General features: G+C 61.3%; 4 protein-coding genes across 13 annotated transcripts in view; 3 read left to right on the plus strand and 1 right to left on the minus strand.

The window, feature by feature from the left end:
• LOC114059776 (histidine--tRNA ligase, cytoplasmic-like) overlaps positions 1-3,918 on the plus strand; it is a 13,690-nt gene extending 9,772 nt beyond the window's left edge. Inside the window, exons 9-12 of the mRNA XM_027888605.1 lie at positions 1-205; positions 1,399-1,515; positions 2,640-2,786; positions 3,434-3,918. The exon at positions 1-205 is cut by the window's left edge and continues 42 nt beyond it. Of these exons, the coding sequence (XP_027744406.1) occupies positions 1-205; positions 1,399-1,515; positions 2,640-2,786; positions 3,434-3,493 (529 nt within the window). The 3' untranslated portion in view covers positions 3,494-3,918. The remainder of the gene's footprint in view (positions 206-1,398; positions 1,516-2,639; positions 2,787-3,433) is intronic.
• A 4,750-nt stretch (positions 3,919-8,668) lies between these two features.
• On the plus strand, positions 8,669-12,880 carry APBB3 (amyloid beta precursor protein binding family B member 3). 2 transcript variants are annotated; one of them, XM_027888633.1, is made up of 13 exons: positions 8,669-8,775; positions 9,645-9,835; positions 10,133-10,209; positions 10,422-10,479; positions 10,668-10,808; positions 11,182-11,309; positions 11,427-11,432; positions 11,512-11,626; positions 11,715-11,802; positions 11,931-12,014; positions 12,150-12,265; positions 12,359-12,541; positions 12,615-12,878. In XM_027888633.1, exons 1-13 carry the CDS (start codon positions 8,727-8,729, stop codon positions 12,834-12,836), a joined length of 1,458 nt encoding a protein of 485 aa, XP_027744434.1. In that variant the 5' UTR covers positions 8,669-8,726; the 3' UTR covers positions 12,837-12,878. The 2 variants fall into 2 exon arrangements, with proteins under 2 accessions (XP_027744434.1, XP_027744433.1); XM_027888632.1 differs by having other exon boundaries at positions 12,150-12,541; positions 12,615-12,880.
• A 44-nt stretch (positions 12,881-12,924) lies between these two features.
• Positions 12,925-14,512, plus strand: SRA1 (steroid receptor RNA activator 1). Its single transcript, XM_027888634.1, has 5 exons — positions 12,925-13,025; positions 13,272-13,397; positions 13,531-13,736; positions 13,884-13,992; positions 14,099-14,512. The coding sequence occupies exons 1-5, from the start codon at positions 13,001-13,003 to the stop codon at positions 14,314-14,316; spliced, it is 684 nt and encodes a 227-aa protein (XP_027744435.1). The 5' UTR covers positions 12,925-13,000; the 3' UTR covers positions 14,317-14,512.
• Positions 14,513-15,146: 634 nt separating this feature from the next.
• LOC114059785 (ankyrin repeat and KH domain-containing protein 1-like) overlaps positions 15,147-16,785 on the minus strand; it is a 98,275-nt gene continuing 96,636 nt past the window's right edge. For 6 of the 9 annotated variants that reach the window (XM_027888631.1, XM_027888630.1, XM_027888629.1 and 3 more), the window contains 2 exons: positions 15,557-15,730; positions 15,147-15,367 (listed from right to left, as the gene is read on the minus strand). In XM_027888631.1, the coding sequence (XP_027744432.1) occupies positions 15,224-15,367; positions 15,557-15,730 (318 nt within the window). In that variant the 3' untranslated portion in view covers positions 15,147-15,223. The remainder of the gene's footprint in view (positions 15,368-15,556; positions 15,731-16,785) is intronic. The other 3 variants (XM_027888628.1, XM_027888625.1, XM_027888622.1) reach the window with 2 other exon arrangements.

Consider the following 16,785-nt stretch of genomic DNA (forward strand, 5'->3'; position numbering starts at 1 on the left):
TTACACGGGGGTGATCTTCGAGGCCGTGCTGCTGCAGCAGGAGAACGAGCACGTGGAGGAGCTGGTGGGCGTGGGGAGCGTGGCTGGAGGCGGCCGCTACGACGGGCTGGTGGGGATGTTTGATCCCAAGGGTCGGAAGGTGCCCTGCGTGGGGGTCAGCATTGGGATCGAGCGGATCTTCTCCATCCTGGAGCAGAGGCTGGAGGTAGGTGCCTCTGGTGCTCAACTAAGCAGTGGTTTATGTCTTCCCCCAGCATCCCCAGTCCAGCAGATGCTGAAGGGAGTCTTCCTTGCCACAGCCTCTGGAGAAGCCAGCCAGGCCTCTGCTGTGCTCTGCAGCAGGAGTCAGAGCCAGGACATAACCTCCAAATCTCTCTGGCCTGGCAGATGATCTCTGGGGCTCCCACTGAAGGCAAGATTCTTCCCACAGGCCTCAGACATGGCTTCTGCTGCTGGCTGAGGGAGGTGCTTAAATCCTCAGCATTGCCAGGTACCCGGGGCAGGTGCCTTGGTGTTCCCCACTGCACTAGACATCTGTGACCCCAGGTTCTCCTTGGCAGGACAGCATTGCTTTTCAAAGGAAGCAGCAGCTTCACACATCCATTTGTCCTGCCTATGGCACTGCAGAGATGAGACAGGGATCAGATGTCCCAGGGCAGGAAGCAAAGTGCCTCTGAGGATTTCCCAGATACCTTTTTCATCTTTCCCTGTCCTCAGAGTTGCTGTGCCACTGTGTCCTCCATCCCAATCAATGGGTGTAAAATAGGTCTTTGTAAAAAGACCTTTGTAAAAAGACCTCCCAAAACGCTGCTGCACATTCTCCTCCCCCAGAGGCCTGGTGCTGGTTCTTTCTTGGCAGCCAGACACAACTGGAATTTCTAAGTAGGAACTGAATTCCTCCTCCATCACCTCCGGTCCTGGCCAGGTTTGTTCCTCTGCAGGTGACCTTTTAAAGGCTTCTCCCTTCAGCAAGGCAGCAGGAAAATGCCACGTGGAGTATCCAGCATCTGCCACAGGAGCTGGTGAAGCATCTCAGTTGGCTTCTGTTAATTTAACCCGTAGTTGGCAGCTCAGCTGCAGAGTAGAACTTCTGTCCACCTCCTCCAGGGCTTGCTGCTCCTGAACTGCTCAGAGCAGATCTCTTGGATGTAGAGGAACAGGAGGGAGGCTGTCTTAAGCACCCCATCATGGAACAACTGCAGGAAATGAGATTCTGCTCCAGGGTGGGGTCTGTGGAACATCCCTGATTCTGAATTTATGCTGGTTCATTCATCCTGCTGAGCCTGATCCCCCTCACTGCTGAATCGACAGACCTGGGGTGCTGACCCATCCTGCTCACAGAATCTCAGATCCCTCAGTTATGTCTGTGGCATCTTTTGAGTCTTGTCCCCTCTCTAGGCCTCTGAGGAGAAGATCAGGACAACAGAGACGCAGGTGCTGGTGGCCTCTGCCCAGAAGAAGCTCCTTGAAGAGCGGCTGAAGCTCATCTCCGAGCTGTGGGATGCTGGAATCAAGGTATGACGTGCTGGTGGCAAAGTCAGGAGCTGCCTGGTCTACTCTGTGTGCCAGGAATGGACCAGATCTGGCTTGGCTTTGGGAGGAAGGAGCTGCCAGGGAGCAGGTGGGGGCAATCTGCCTCCTCCCAGTGTCCCAGATCAGGTGCTCTCCAGGAAGGGCAGCAGGGCTTGGTTAGCCCTGTAACTGTGCAGGGCTACTCTGTGTCTGCTATCTCAGGACGGATTCCCAATGGGCTCACACATGAGGGAGGGGAATATCCCAGTTCTCTTTGGGCTCCTGGGCCTGTAGGGACACCCCAGTGGCATGGACTGGAGCCACATCCACATGTCTGTTAACGCCCCTCCAGGGATGGTGATTCCACCACTGCCCTGGACAGCCTGTGCCAGTGCCTGACCACCCTTTTTGGGCAAGAAATTTTCACAACATCCAACCTAAACCTCCCCTGGCACAACTTGAGGCCATTTCCTCTTGTCCTGTCCCTTTTTCCCTGGAAGCAGAGCCTGACCCTCCCTGGCGCCCCCCTTCTGTCAGGGAGTTGCAGAGAGCAAGAAGGTCCCCCCTGAGCCTCCTTTTCTCCAGGCTGAGCCCACCCAGCTCCCTCAGCTGCTCCTGCTGCTCCAGCCCCTTCCCCATCTCCATTCCCAACTCTCTCCAGCCCCTCAATGTCTGTTGTGAAGGGCCCAGAACTGGACACAGCCTTGTAGGAGCCTCAGCAGTGCCAGCACAGGGGGCAGTCACTGCCCTGCTCCTGCTGGCCACTGTTTCTGACACAGGCCAGGATGCCCTCGGCCCTCTGGCCCACCTGGGCACACACTGGCTCCTGTTCAGCCACTGTCAACCAGCACCCCCAGGGCCTTTCCCACTGGGCATCTTTCCAGCCACACTGCCCCAGGCCTACAGCTCTGCAGGGGTGGTTGTGACCCAGAGTGCAGGACCCAGCACGTGGCCTTGTTAAACCTGGAGCCCAGCCTGCTCCCTGAGCCCTCCTCTTCCCCACCACACAACCACAAGGCTCACCAGACCAGACCAGAACAACAGTGCCCGGTTGAGGGGGTGTGTAGTGTGTGTGTGCAGTGAAACAGCCCAGTCTGATGCCGGTGTCGTGCCCTGGTTCTCTCCAGGCAGAGATGCTGTACAAGAAGAACCCCAAGCTGCTGAACCAGCTGCAGTACTGTGAGGACAGTGGCATCCCCCTGGTCGCCATTGTGGGCGAGCAGGAGCTCAAGGATGGAGTCGTCAAGCTGCGGATTGTGGCAACCAGGGAGGAGGTGAGGCCTTGGGCAGCTTTGCCTTGGGGTGGTGGGCTCTGGGACCTCCTCAGCCCAGTCCTCCAGTCCCAGTGAGCTTTCCAGCAACTTCTGTAACACCCCACATTCCAGTTCCTGCCCTAATGCAGCTTCATGGAGCCATGGAGAGCTGGTGTCTCCAGCTCTGGAGAGTTGGTCTCCCTGAACTCCCAGCTGTTTGGAGCATGGGGGGGGTGATTCAGTGAGCTTTTTGTCCACGACGAAGGACCATTGATGAAGGTCCTGGAGGTGCCCTCTTAGGATGAGTGAGAACAAGCAGGACTTGTAACCCTGTAACCCTGCAGGGCTACTCTGTGCCTGTTGTCTCAGGTCAGATTCCCAAATCAGGCAGCACTGGAAACAGTGCATAGGCCACTGACTGGATCACTGGCTTTAGAACCAGTAGGAAAGAGTGGGAAGAACACTGCCCTCCCAACCACTGGTCAGGAGGGGGCTTGTTGGGATTGCAGGCAGATTCCTGCTCGGACAGGTTTGACTCTTGTGGGTCCTGCAGCCCATTCCATACCCGCAGAGGGGCTGGTGACACCCCAGTGTGACCTCCTGAGACTGTGGTGACACATGAAGCTGCTGGAGTTGCATTGAAGCAACTTTGTGCTCCCCCTGTGTAGGTCAACATCCGCAGGGAGAGCCTGGTGGAGGAGATCAGGACGCGAACGAGCCAGCCCTAAACCCCTCCTGGACACGTCTGCTCCTTGGTTGGATTCTGGCTGACAGATTTCCTCCTGTGAATGCCTTGGCCAGGCTGTGCAGCAGCGGGTGGGGGTCGGGGGGGCTCTCAAAGCTGTATTTATTCTTGTCTCATGCCCTCCCTCCCCCGGCGGGAGCAGAGGCTGCGCCGACTCCCGCGCCCTGCCCTGGCCCTCGAGAATGTCGCTGGGAAGATGTCGTGGGAGCGGCTCTGGCAGACCCCTCTGCCGCAGCGACCCGTGGAAGCCCAGCAGACCCCGGGGGGCTTGGCTGCAGCTTCTTGTTCCCGTCGCTTTGAATAACCATCCCGGCCCGTCTGGCTGCCGGGCGGTGACCTTCTCCCCAGCAAAATGTAACGGCGCTGCTCCCAGAAACACAATAAATAAATCTGTCTGTCCCCCGCCGTCACTCCTGTCCCTGCTCGCCGCTCGGGGCAGCGATTTGCTCACCTGCCTGGCTGAGCCGGAGCCGGTTTTTAAAGGTCACCGTGGCTGTTGCTGCAGCCGCGATGTTCCCTCCTGCCTCCGCATCCCCGCGCCGCTGCCACACCGTGACCGGTCCCCCCAGAGCCGGAGGGAGCTCCACGAGCAGCTCCCCCCGCCCCAGTCACGGGTGGGACGGGCCCCCACGATGTCCTGGGGGTGCCTCGGGGTGCCCCCCGCCCTCCTCGCTGCTGCCCCACACGTCTGGCCGGGTGTCCCCAAATCAGGGCAGTTTTAAACCCGCGGCTCCCTCGCTTGGACGGAGCGCGGGGGCCGTTCCTGACACAGAGGGAGGGCGCTGGTCCCCCAACCCCGTCCGAGGAGGAGCAGGGGCGTCGCTGGGACCTTCCACAGCCCGTCCCGAGCAGCGGGAACAGCAGCAGGAGCTGCGGCGATGGAGGCAGAGCGGGGTGCCATCGGGGCGCTTTGCCCTCATTGCCATCCCTTTCCTTCTCTACCCCTCCCTTGCATTTCTTTGCCTTCCCCACCTCTCCCATACCTCGCCTCTCCTTTCCTACCTCTCCGTTGCCCCCTGGGCCTGTGGGAGCTCCCCCAAGGGTTCGGCTGGACCCCCTGGATAGTATTTTTATTTTATTCTATTTTTTTATTCTATTACTAGATACGTGATACTTATTTAAATAAAGGTTGTAGGCCTGGGGTTGAAACACCGACTGTGGGGCTGGAGTGGGGGATATAAAGGCCCTGGGGCTGGAATGGGCTCTCTGGGACTGGAGCCAGATCCAAACCCACGTGGAGCTGACATGGAAATGCTGGGGCTGGAGCTGAAATAAATCCCGTGGGGAAGAGGAGGGAGTTGTAGGTTGGGAGCTACAGGAGCTGCCTGGGGGGTTCCAGCCCCCACAGTGGTACCAGGGAGCTCAGGGCTGACCCTGGGGCTCTGAACCAGCACTAGGGCACCTTTAGGATGCCGTGCTCAGCAACACAGAATATGAGGCCATATAGTGACTTCAGACCCTGTCCAGTTTGCTGTCTGCAAACACTTAAACATGAGGAAGTGTTGGTGATAATCTGTGTTTGAACATCACAATAAGGCAAACGGAGCTTCCTCTTCATAAACTGCCAAATATAAGCATATTGTATAGCCATAAACCTAGAGAATTACCAAAATTAAAATTATATAATGTCCTTATTAAAATACTAAAAACACCAGGCACTAATTCTTACCTGGTTTAAATGAAGACAAATGATATTTCTGTAGTTGAAGTTTGATGTTGATGCAATATTTTGCCCCAAAATAATTTATATTAGGTACATAAGGCTTAAATGTCTCCTTGTGATCCTTTTTAGTACATACCTCAAGTCTTTACTCATCATAATTATTAGGTGGTGGAACTAATTAAAAAGAGAGCAGTACTGCCACAGTGGAGGTCATTTAGACTTTGGTTTAAAGCAGTAAAAATATGCTTAGAACTCCTGGATGTAATTTTGCATCACTAGCAGGAATCCTGTAAATTAACAAAGGGAAACAGCCCATTTGTGCTGGTGATTTAGGGGTGGAAGAGTTGCAAAGTTCTAACTAATTCCTGCACTAATGATGCTAGTGCAGCTCTTTGGTGACCTGAGGGTGCTGGTTTCTGGGAAATTTCAGAACTATCTCCAAGAAATTAGATGAAGACAAGAGCAGCATTTACTATGATGAATACTCAGAATTTTAGCTGTTCATTCAAAAATCATATCAATTATTCGTGCTCCGGAGTGTGTGTGCTTCAAATTGTCAGGGAATTGATTTCCTCCACCCCCAGGCTTTCTGAGATGAGTTAGTAGTGGGCGACAGGAAGATTTAAATGTATTATCTGAGTGTGTATGAAGTCACTTGAGAAACTGAAACTATGGACGTTCTGCAGCCTCTGTTATGAGAGGGGTGTGAAATTATTGGAGGATATTTGATAATTACTGAATCTGGGCTGCACAGTGTGATCTTGGTTTTTCAATAGCTGGGAGGAAAGTGAGGGGAAAGTAGAATCACCATGTAATATTTCACTTGATTTTTTTTTTTATGAAGGGTTTTCATAAGCTGAAAATTATTGATCAGTCACAATAGAAACCTCCTTCTCTGGTGTGAATGAAGACTTGCATCAGAAAAGTTACATGATGGAAGGTGAATTTTTTTTTTGAATTTTTTTTGGTCCTTTGCTTCAGGAGCAGCACAGAGAGAAACCTTGTGGATTTATCCCCTGCAAGTCTTCCATATACAAAAAAAAAAATCTGAATAGGAGTCAAGTTATTTGTTTTGTTATTTTAGGTAAAACTGAGCAGGACCTGCTGAGATCTGAATCTGATTCCAGCTATGGAGTGTTTTCATGAGGTGTGATGAGCCTGGTTAGGGGTCTTTCTTTTGATTTGCAGTTTACAAAATTGAGAACCCAGGCTGCTCCAAGGGAGCTGAGTTGGTTTTTCTCCTTTTGAGCAAAGTGTCAGAAGGCCTGAAAGATCCCCCTTGTATTGTGAAGAGATATAGCTAATTATTGCCCTAGGAAGGTAAAATTCAAACCAAGAAGAAATATTATGCCCCTTCTCACAGATTTCATTATTCAGGCCAGAAGAAGAGAGTCCTGGTCTCCAGCCCAGCATCAAAAATTACACCTGCCACTGTATTTCTCCTTCAAGCTCAAACCAAGTGAAACCAAATCCAGATCTCTCACTCTTCAGGGCCAACACCAGAAAATTATGAGAGGTGTAGAATTACAAGATGTCTCATGCCTTTCCATGCGGAGTATAAGGAGTATAAGCCTTCTTTATCCTTATCCTTGCACTTTCCTTATCCTTATCCTCTTATGAACCACTAAAAAGCTGCCCCACTGTCTCCCAGGCAGCTCTGACCAAGGAGTGCAGCTGCACAGAAGAAACATGATTTAATGAGGGTCTAGGAACAGACTGCAGTGCTGAAACAAGCTGCCAAGGCAGGCAAGAATATCTACCACTGCCTACACACCACCAAAACCTTTCCTCTCCTCTCTGTTTTCCCGTGCTTGTCCCTCCTCTAGTCCCTCCCTTTCCCTCTCCTACGTCTGTTCCCCTAAACATCCCATATGACGTCTCAAACAATCCCTGGGTTCTGCTCTGCACCATCCCCACATTCTCCTCCCTCTCTGTAAGTCTCATATCTCATTGCACTATCACTGCCCTGAAGATTCATGACATGTCCAGGATAAAATTGCCTTCAGTACATCACCTTGGTGGGCTTGGATGAGCAGGAAGAGGAGTGGGAACAGTCTGTGTTGGGGTTGTTGCCTCTTGTGTGATCAGTCGAGTGCAGTTTTTGGAAGTGAAATGTGTGTTGAACTAAGGACAAGGGCACACGTTCAGCACAGTGTTACGAGTCACCATAAGCTTGTTCGTCATAGGTCAGACATCACTCCTGGGAAATAGAAAAAAAACAAAACAAAACAAAACAAAAACAAAACAAAAAAGGCAGCATCACTTGGCCTGGGCAAAGCAGGGGTCAAAGTAAGACCTGTGACCCCTCAGACATGTCTGAACTCAGGGAGACATGAGCCTCCCTTGCTCCTGCCGTGTTGGGGTGGGTGGGGTTGGGCAAATAATGTCCCAAGGACACAGTGCTAAAATGGGGTCTTAGAAATCTGACTAACTCTGGACAGATGCAGAAGGAAAATCCTGTAGCCAAAAAAACCCAGCTGCCAACAGAAGAGACAGATGTTATTGTGGAGAGCTACAAAGCTGGATTATGGAGCTGGTGCCAGTGGATGTGAGCAAGGTTAAAATGCCTGTAGGAGAGGAGGGTGTCTCACAAAATCAGGGATGGGGTAGCCCCTGAAGGGCATGAATGAGGCCAAGCAAAGAGGCAACACCTCACTGGAAGAGAGGGAACAAGCATGGAAAATTCATTTCACACTTCTAAAACTGCAAAATCTGTGGATGAACGTGTGTGGAAGGGATCAGGGCAGCTGAGGTGGCCTGGGAGGCTCAAGGACATGAGATGTATGCAGGACTACAAACCTGGCTCTGAGGAAGGAAAGATTAAGAGGCCACGATGGACTTGACTGGACCAGCCACAAAGAGCAATCCATCTTGGAATATTTCATCAGGGACCTGTAGCTTGGAAGGACTTTGCCCCTAGCAGCACATGAAGGGGTCTGTGGGGGAACTGGGGTGTACAATGAATGTCTCCAGAGTTTCTGTCCCTGGGACTGAACATTATCCAGGATTGTCTGCTCAGGGTAGCTTGGAAAAAAGTCTCAAAATGGAGATGCAAATCTCTTGGCCCCTGGTGAGAAGGGGGAGGTGACCAGCATGGATATTTGGGTGCCTTCAGCACTGAGTGCTGGAGGCTGAGCACAGGTGGAGGGGAATGGGCAGACCTGGGCATGCAGAGAGGGGAAAAAACGTGGGATAGGAGTCAGTGGAATGAAGGTGATCTGTGGGGTCAGGGAGAGGAATGGAGGAACCCTAAGAGTGGGTGGAGGGGAACGGGACAAACATGAGGGCACAAGGGGTTGACCTGGCCCTGCTGCCGCACTCAGGAACCTCCTTTCCAGCTCCAAAAGCCCCTTCTCTCCCCAGCGTCTCTTTTTCTGCCTCGACACACCCCAAGGGCCCCGGACACGCCCGCACCTTCCCCAGCTCGCCCGGGCGAACCCCCCGCGCCCCCTCCCCCGTCTCTTTCTCCATCCCCCGCCCCGGTCCCGCCCCGGTCCCGCCTCTGCCGCCGCAGCCGCCGCGGGTCCGGGCCTGGGCAGGCGGCGGCGGGGCCATGCTGGGCAAGGACTACATGCTGGCCATCGTCCTGGTCAACTGCGACGGTCAGCGCGGGGCAGGGCGGGCACGGGCGGGGGCACAGCCCGCGGGACCAGCCCTGGGGCCGCGGAGCAGCTGGGGGACCGCGCTGCGGGATCGATGCCGGCTTGCGGGGCCGGCGCTGAGTTGCGGGGCCGGGCTGGGGGTTTCGGGGCCGGGGCCGGGTGGGCCCCGCGGGTCGGAGCGGCGGCCGCGCCCGGCGCTGTCCGCGGTGCTGATCGGGGCCCGCCCGGCCCCGCCAAGGTCGCGGGAACCCCCCCACCCCATCCCCTGGGCACCTCCGCCCCCCTGCACCCCTCCCATCCTCCTCCCCGGAGCACCCCCGCCCTCCCATCCCCCGGGACCTCCCATCCCCCGGGACTGCCCTTCCCCCGTGCCCCCCCATCCCCCGGGACCCCCGGCCGGTCGGGACGCGCCTCCCCCGCGGGCCCGGGCTCGCTCCGGCCGAGCTGCGCCACGGGATCGTGTCCGTGCCCGCGCAGGGCACGGGGGGAGGCGGCTGCAGCCCCCGGGGCACCACCCTCTGCCCGCACCCCGGGGTCTGTGCCGGCCCTTTCCCGGGCTGGGCTGGCGGCCGCGGGCCCTGCCTCGAAGCCCCGCAGGATGTCCGGCCCGGCAGGCCCGGAATGCCCCGCCGGGGTCCCGCTGTCCCCGCACGTCAGCCAGGCAGGTCCCCGCAGCGGGGTGTGCCAGCACCGCAGCCTGGCTGGCGCCGTGCCATGTTCCCTCGCCACGCTCCTCTCCCGGGCCGTGAGCCCAGCCACGCACCCAGGGGACACCGTAGGACCCTTTCGCTGCTGGGTAAAACATCCCGCAGCTGGGGTACCTTCCCTCCCCACTCCCTGCCTCACACGCTCTGGCTGTCTCTGCACAGACAATCTCTGGAGCGACCAGAGCCTGGAGACAGACCCCGACCTCCCCCCAGGCTGGAGGAAAATCTGTGACTCTCTGGGCACCTACTACTGGCATGTGCCAACGGGCACGACGCAATGGCAGCACCCTGCACGCACCACCAGCCCAGGAGGGCACCCGGAGGCTGATGGAGAGGAGACACTACAGGGAAGGGTAGGGGATGTGGGTAAAGGGGGTGGTGGCTGGTGTTGGATCCCACCCCTGGCAGGAGCCTTTTGGGCCAGCCTCTCCTTGGATCAAGCCTGTCTCTGTCACCCCAAAGTCTTGCTCAGCCCATTCCTGGCCAGGGTTAGGCCCCCTGAAAAGCTCCATCTGGCCCCATGTTAGTTTTGGCCTCATCCTGGCCCCGCAGGATGCTCACAGGCCTGTTGCTGTCCTGGGAGGGAGGGCTCCTACCTGGTGCCTCCTGACAGCCTGTCTTGTTGCCCTCCCTTTCCTCTTGTCTCCCAGGAATGCCAGGCCCCCGGAGCGAAGCACTCGGCAAAGGACAGGCCCATTCCCAGCCCCATGGCTTCACTGACCCGGAGGTAGGGCTACCCTGGTGCTGTGCCAGCTTGGTTATGGGGCACGACTGATCCTTCACTACCACTGGGTGCTCTCAGAGCAGCCCCCCATGCTGGAACCCATGGGATGCTTCCCAGCTGGTGGCATGGGGGTGCCAGGGCATTCCTGGCACTTCCCTGGGTGCCCCAGGGACCACGCAGAGGGAGATGCCACTCACTGCCCCGTCCCTCTGCAGGCCCTCATTGTCCTGGCATGGAGAGGACATCCAGCACAGCGCAGAGCCCGGCTCCAAGGTACCGCATCCCGCCGGCTCCGCTGCCGCATCGTGGGCAGGGGCTGGCAGGAGAGGAGGCGGGTGGCAGCTGGCAGGGACGTGGATGGGTGGGAGCCAGAGCAGGGGTGACCCTGCTGGCACAGTGAGGGGCGCGGGGCGGAGGGGGCTGTGCCAGCAGGCACTGGAGCCCCAGCGTGTCTCGCTCAGTGCTTCGCTGTGCGCTCGCTGGGCTGGGTGGAGATCCCCGAGGAGGACCTGGCACCGGGCAAGAGCAGCATCGCCGTCAACAACTGCATCCAGCAGCTCTCCAACAGCAAGGGCCAGGGCTCCGCGGAGAACCGGGGTGAGGTGAGAGCCTGGGACGGGGCTGCCAGGCAGGGTCCCACTCCAGGGCTGCCACTGCTGAGGCTGGATTGTGCTGGGGGGAGCAGGGACCAGTGCCAGTGGCAGAATCTACCCTCCACCCAGGGTATCCATGTGATGGTTCCAGGTGTGGGGCAGGTAGGTCTGACAGGGCTGTTTCTTGGGGACAGTGCCAGGAGTGCCTGGTGGGTCCCCACACATGGGAATTGTACCTGGGAAGGGCAAGGGTGGTAATCAGGGCTGTTCCCACACTTGGGGCTGAGTAGGCTGGGAGGACAGGAGTGTCCCTACACGTGGACTGGGTTCTGGGCAAGCCCAGGCTGTCTGCCAGGCTGAGGGAGCTGCTGCCCCTCCGCAGGGCCAGGACCTGGTGATGATCCTGAAGAAGGACACCATGAGCCTGGTGGACCCCCTCGACCGCAGCCTCATCCACCGCCAGCCCATCCTCAACATCCGTGTCTGGGGCGTTGGCTGCAACAATGGCAGGTGCTGGGGCCAGGGCAGAGCTGGGGGCTGAGGGGTGGCTCTGCCCGCTTGGGGGGAAGGCACCCCAGCAGTGACCTGTCCCCTCTCCTCCCTCTTCGACTGCCACCGTGGCTGCAGGGACAGGTAAGTGGGCACAGGGCTGGGGGGCAGTGCAGGGAAGGGGCTCTGTCAGGGTCTCACAGGCTTGCTCATGGCCTTGCAGAGACTTTGCCTTTGTGGCCAGTGACAAGGACACCTGCGTCCTCAAGTGTCATGTCTTCCACTGCAACGTGCCCGCCAAGGGCATCGCCAAGGCCCTGCATGAAATGTGCTCCAAGGTGGGATTCACAGAGGCCTCGCTGGGTGTGAGCGCAGCCCAGGAGTCTTGGAGGTGAGGGAAGGCACCGGGACCCCCATCTGTTGCAGATCGTGGCTGAGCGAGCCGTGGCCAGCAGCCGCCTGCCCCGCGCTGCCACGCTGGAGCCCATCTCTACCGAGGACCTGCCACTGCAAGGTACCGTCCCCCAGTGCTCCCCCTGCCCACAGCCTGCCCTCGGGCAGCGGGGGTGTCCAGCAGCCAGAGCCCGGGGTCCTGGGGGATGGGGGAACACAGGGGTACCCCCACCTCTCCCGTGCTGGCAGTGGACATCCTGGAGGCGGTGAGGCAGTCGATGCAGACCTACGAGGCGCTGTATATCGGCAGCCTGCCCGTGCCCAGGGCCATGGGTAAGCGCCGCTGCCCCCCGCCCCCGCAGCTGGGGAACGGCCAGCAAAGCCCCTCCGTGCTCCGCGGGGCGGCCGAGCAGCCGCGTCCCACCGGGGCCGGTGGGATGGGGTGGGACGGGGTGTCCCGCTCCGCAGGGATGGACGTGTTGAACGAGGCCATCGAGACGCTGACGAGGCGCCCCGGGCGGGAGAGCTGGACGCCCTCCCTCATCTACGTGTCGGACACGGCCATGAGGGTTCAGTCGGCGCAGGTTGGAGGGCACGGGGGGCTGCGGCCGGGGTGCCCCCGGCGGGGCGGGCCCGGGGGGCGGCCAAGGCTGGACGAGCCCGCGGGGTGCCCGCAGGAGCCCGAGGAGGCGGCGAACATCTGGGAGTGCCAGGTGCGGTACGTGACCTTCCTGGGGGTGGGCCGGGACGCGCACACCTTCGCGCTCATCGTGGACACGGGGCGACGCTTCCAGTGCGCGGCCTTCTGGTGCGAGCCCGACGCCGGCACCATCTCGGAGGCGGTGCAGGCCGCCTGCATGGTGAGCCCCGGGCGGCGGGCGGGGGCGGCCCCGGTGCGGAGCCCCCCGCGCTGCCCGCCGTGTCCCCCCGCAGGTGCAGTACCAGAAGTGCCTCGTGGCCGCCGCGCCGGGGGCGAAGGCGAAGAGCGGGCCGGGCCGGGGCCGGGCCGGGGCGGCGGCCGCGGGGGACGGAGCCCGAGGGGCGGCCAAGATGGGGGGGGGCGGCGGGGGGGCGGGTGCCGGGGCCCGCAAGAGGGGCCTCTTCTCCTTCCTGGAGGTTTTCCGCCTCCGGCGGACCCTCCTGCACAGCCCGTAGCGGGCCGGGCCGGGGCCGGGGCCGGGGCTGGAGCCGCCGGGTGGGAGCCCCGACCCCGGCACCGACCCCGGTCCCGGCCCGGCGGGGCGGGGACTCGCCCGGCCCCTCCCGCCCCGCCCTCCCCCGGCAGGCGGAAGGGGCCGGCCCGGCCGTGACGTGGCGGGATGGCGGAGCCCTACGTGAGACCGGGTGAGGGGGCGCGGGGCGCTTCCGGCACGGGGGGCACCGGCGGGGCCGTGCGGGGCCCGGGGGGGCACCGAGGCGCTGTGGGTCTGCCCGGGGCGGGGACCGGCCCCTTGGGAAGGGTGCCCGTGCGCGGGGAGGTGCCGGGGCCGTGCCGGGGGTGGGGAGCGCCGGGAGGAGCTCTGCCGGGGTAGGGGGGTCCCCCTCGGTGTCCTCCCCCCGCGGTCTCACCGCGCTCCTTCGCCGCCGCAGGGAACCAGGAGCGCGGCTGGAACGACCCCCCCCAGTTCTCGTACGGGCTGCAGGCGCAGGCCGGGGGCTCCCGCCGGACGCCGCTCACCCGCCGGGCACCCCCCCCGCCCGAGGGGACACCCCCAGGTCAGCACCGCCCGAGCCCCCCGCCCGCCCCTCGGCCCCGCCCGGAGCCCCGGGGGCCGCTCCCCGCTTGGACCCGGTGTGCGGGGCCCCGGGCCGGGCTGACGGGCCCCGCGCCGCCGCCTCTGCCCCGCAGGTGCCCCCCCGGCCCCGGGCAGTGCCCCCGCAGACCCCTCCGCGCCGCCCCCCCGGGCGCTGGGGCCGCCCCCGCTGGGGCCCGTGGGCGCTGCCCCGCGGGCCGAGCCGCGGCAGTGCCCGGAGGAGCGGGAGTGCAGCGTGTCCGCCGACACCGTGCTCGCCCCGCTGCGGGCTGCCCTGGACTCCTGCCGGCCCTCGGTGCAGGTGAGCCCGGGCCCCTCCCGCCGCCTCGGGCCCCGCGGTGCGGGGACTGCCCGTCCCCGGGGCACCTGAGGGGTGGGGAGAGCCGCCTCTGCCCCGGGCGCTGCTCAGAGCTGGTGGGGGCAGATCCCAGCTCACCTCTGCTTCCAGAAACAAGTGTGCAATGACATCGGGCGGCGGCTGACAGTGCTGGAGGACGCGTGGGCTCAGGGGAAGCTGTCCGCACCGGTGAGGAAGAGGATGAACCTCCTGGTGGAAGGTACGGGGCGGGGGGGCTGCAGCCGGGCCAGCGGCGGGCCCTGCGTCAGGGGCACCCGTGGGAAGGTGGGTCCTGCACTCCCTGACAGGTTCCCTTGTCCTGGCAGAGCTCCAGCAGCAGCACTGGGACGCGGCTGACGAGATCCACCGCTCGCTCATGGTGGACCACGTGAACGAGGTGAGCCAGTGGATGGTGGGCGTCAAGCGCCTCATCGCAGAGACGCGGAACCTGCCCGACACAGCGACCGACGGCAGCGCCGAGACCGAGCCTAAGACTGAGACCGAGCCTGTAACCGAGACCGAGCCGGGCCAGGAGGAGCCCTGAAAGCGGGGGCGGGGCTGTGGACTGTGAGCGGGGCAGCCCCTGCCCAGGGCCGCCGGCAGGAGCAAGGCCCCTGCTGCCAGAGGGAGTCGGGGCACCCCCTCTGCCTCCCAATCCTCATCCAGGAACAGGGGATTTTAATCATTGCGACATTTTAGTGGCGATTCATTATGTTTAATAAACAACACCAACCTGCCCCTGGCCACAGTCTGCCTGAGGGTTCTGGCACTGGCGGGTCCTGGGGCTCTCAGGGGCTGGGTGAGGCCACGGCTGCTTTGTCAGGCTTGGCCAAGGGGCTGCAGCCTTGGCAGGGTGCTCCCAGCCAGCAGGATGTGAAGGGAAGAAACCAGCAGCACTTGGCTGGAGCAGGCAGTGCTCTGTGTCACTGTGGCACTGGCTGGCAAAGCCTGGCCCTTCTGGCCTCACCTTTGGCCACGGGGTGCCTACAGCAGTCCCAGCTCTGCTGCAGGAGCGATCCAGGCTGGTTGGGGAGGGCAATGTGCCAGCAGTCCCCAGCTGGTCAGCATGGCCAGGGTTTGTGCTGCAGCTACAGCCCCTGCTCCCATCTGGGCTCCTGCCCTCCCGGCAGTTCAGACTAGAGTTTGGAACCCAAGAGGTGTGGCCTCAAGGACAGGGAGGGCCAGGGGACAAACACATGCCCACACTCAGGTGTTGACTGTGCTGTTCCCACCACAGCTGGGAACAGAGCCCCAGGCCTCCACCACCCCCTGCCTGCAGTGTCACCCTCTGCACCCTACTGGTGCTGCTCAGCCCCCTCCCCGGGGGTGTGAGGACCCCACTGAGCCCTGACAGACACACACCAGCTCAGCACAGGGGTTTCACGGTGTTTATTGATCAAGCATGAGCTCCTAGGCAATTGCACCAGCCACTTGTGCTAGAGCCTGAGGTGTCACACGTCCATCCCCAGCATCAGAGAGGGCTGCAGCCAGCTGGTCACGGTGCCAGCACCTCCACGAGGCCCAGGAACAGGCCCAGCCATGGCCTGGAGATGGGGAGCTGCAAACTCAGATGTCCATCTCAAACTGGTCTTGATCTGCAAAGGGCATGGAGGGACACAGGGCCAGGGTTAGGATGGGGCTGCCCTGGGAGACACGTGTAGGCCAAGGGGTCAGGAGCTGGAACTGGGGCTGGGCTGGGTTCTCCCCTTACCCCATGGCCAGGCAGGAGCCCCGTGCCCCAGGCAGGTGGCCCATGGGTGGGGCCACGTGCCTGGGCTGCTCACCTGGCATGGCCTCTTCGCTCTCATTCCGCTCCTTGAGCTCCTCCAGCTTGACGAGGCTGGACTGGGCCAGGGATGTGACACCGGGGGTCTGGGGCAGGCAGCAGGGAGGGGTCCTGGCCGCGGGTGAATTCTTGCACTCCAGCAGGAACTTGCGGTCGCAGATGATGCGGGTACCTGCCAAAAGCAGGGGCTGTCAGGCACCGCTGGCCACAGCCACCCCCTGCCCTGAGCATCACACCCAGAGCAGGGGGTGGGACCCAGAGCTCGGCCATGGCTTAGGGACACATCTGGCTCTGGGGCCAACACAGTGCTTCCCACAGGGCAGCCCGTGACACCCGTCCTGCCTGGCAGCTCTTGCCCACATTGTTCCTGCCCTTGAGGCTCCTGGAGCTCTGCAGGGCTCAGCACAGGGGGTCCAGCCTCCACAGGTCTGGCCATCCCTGGAGGGCAGGGCCAGCCCGGGGCACACAGCTTAGCCCAAACCTGAAGGCCAGGCAGCTGCAGCTCCCTGCCCAAGGCTGAGCAGCAAAGGCTGGGTGTCCCACAGGGGTACCCTGGGGACCCTCCCATCAGCTCATCCAGCCACCCGCTGCCCCCTGCACAAGGGCAGCAGCTGGGTTTGATGGGACACCTCCTCCTCCAGCCTGCCAGGTGTGCAGTGCCCACCTGGGGCCCACACTACCTCCCCCCCCGCCCCACCTGCCTGCCAGCAACGCCCGAGGTCACATCAGCCCATGTGCCACATCTGCTGCCCTGCCGTCCCCTGCCCGGCCATCCCTGCAGCCGAGCACCTGCTCCCTGCCAGGCTCCAGCAGAGGAGCTGCCCAGGGTTCCAGGGAGCCTGGAGCTGCTGCCTGAGGTGCCAGGGAGCCCAGAGCTCCTGCTTGGCACCGCAAACACGTTGCACAGCCTACGCCTGCCATGGCCCCACAGCACCGGCCTGGGCTCCTCCACACCAGAGCAGCTTAATCGAAGGCACGTGATGGAACCAGGGCCCACGGGGTGGGCACCTGTGGCTCAACCCAAACATGCCCAGCTCACACACTTCCCTGAGGACACACAGCAAAGACCTGCTCAATAGCTGACCCCAGGGGCTTTGGTGGGGGGTCAGAAGGGGCAGGAGGGCAGGGGAGGGCTCTGCCACCCGGGGCTGCTGAACTCAGGTGGGAGCAGGTTCTCATGTTAGCCCCTGTGCCTCCCCCTGAGCCAGCCAGCCCCGAGGGACCAGC

The sequence above is a fragment of the Empidonax traillii genome, unplaced genomic scaffold (assembly GCF_003031625.1).
Source record: "Empidonax traillii isolate 1590-97213 ecotype Southwest subspecies unplaced genomic scaffold, ASM303162v1 scaffold242:size1152717, whole genome shotgun sequence".
Lineage (NCBI taxonomy): Eukaryota > Metazoa > Chordata > Aves > Passeriformes > Tyrannidae > Empidonax > Empidonax traillii.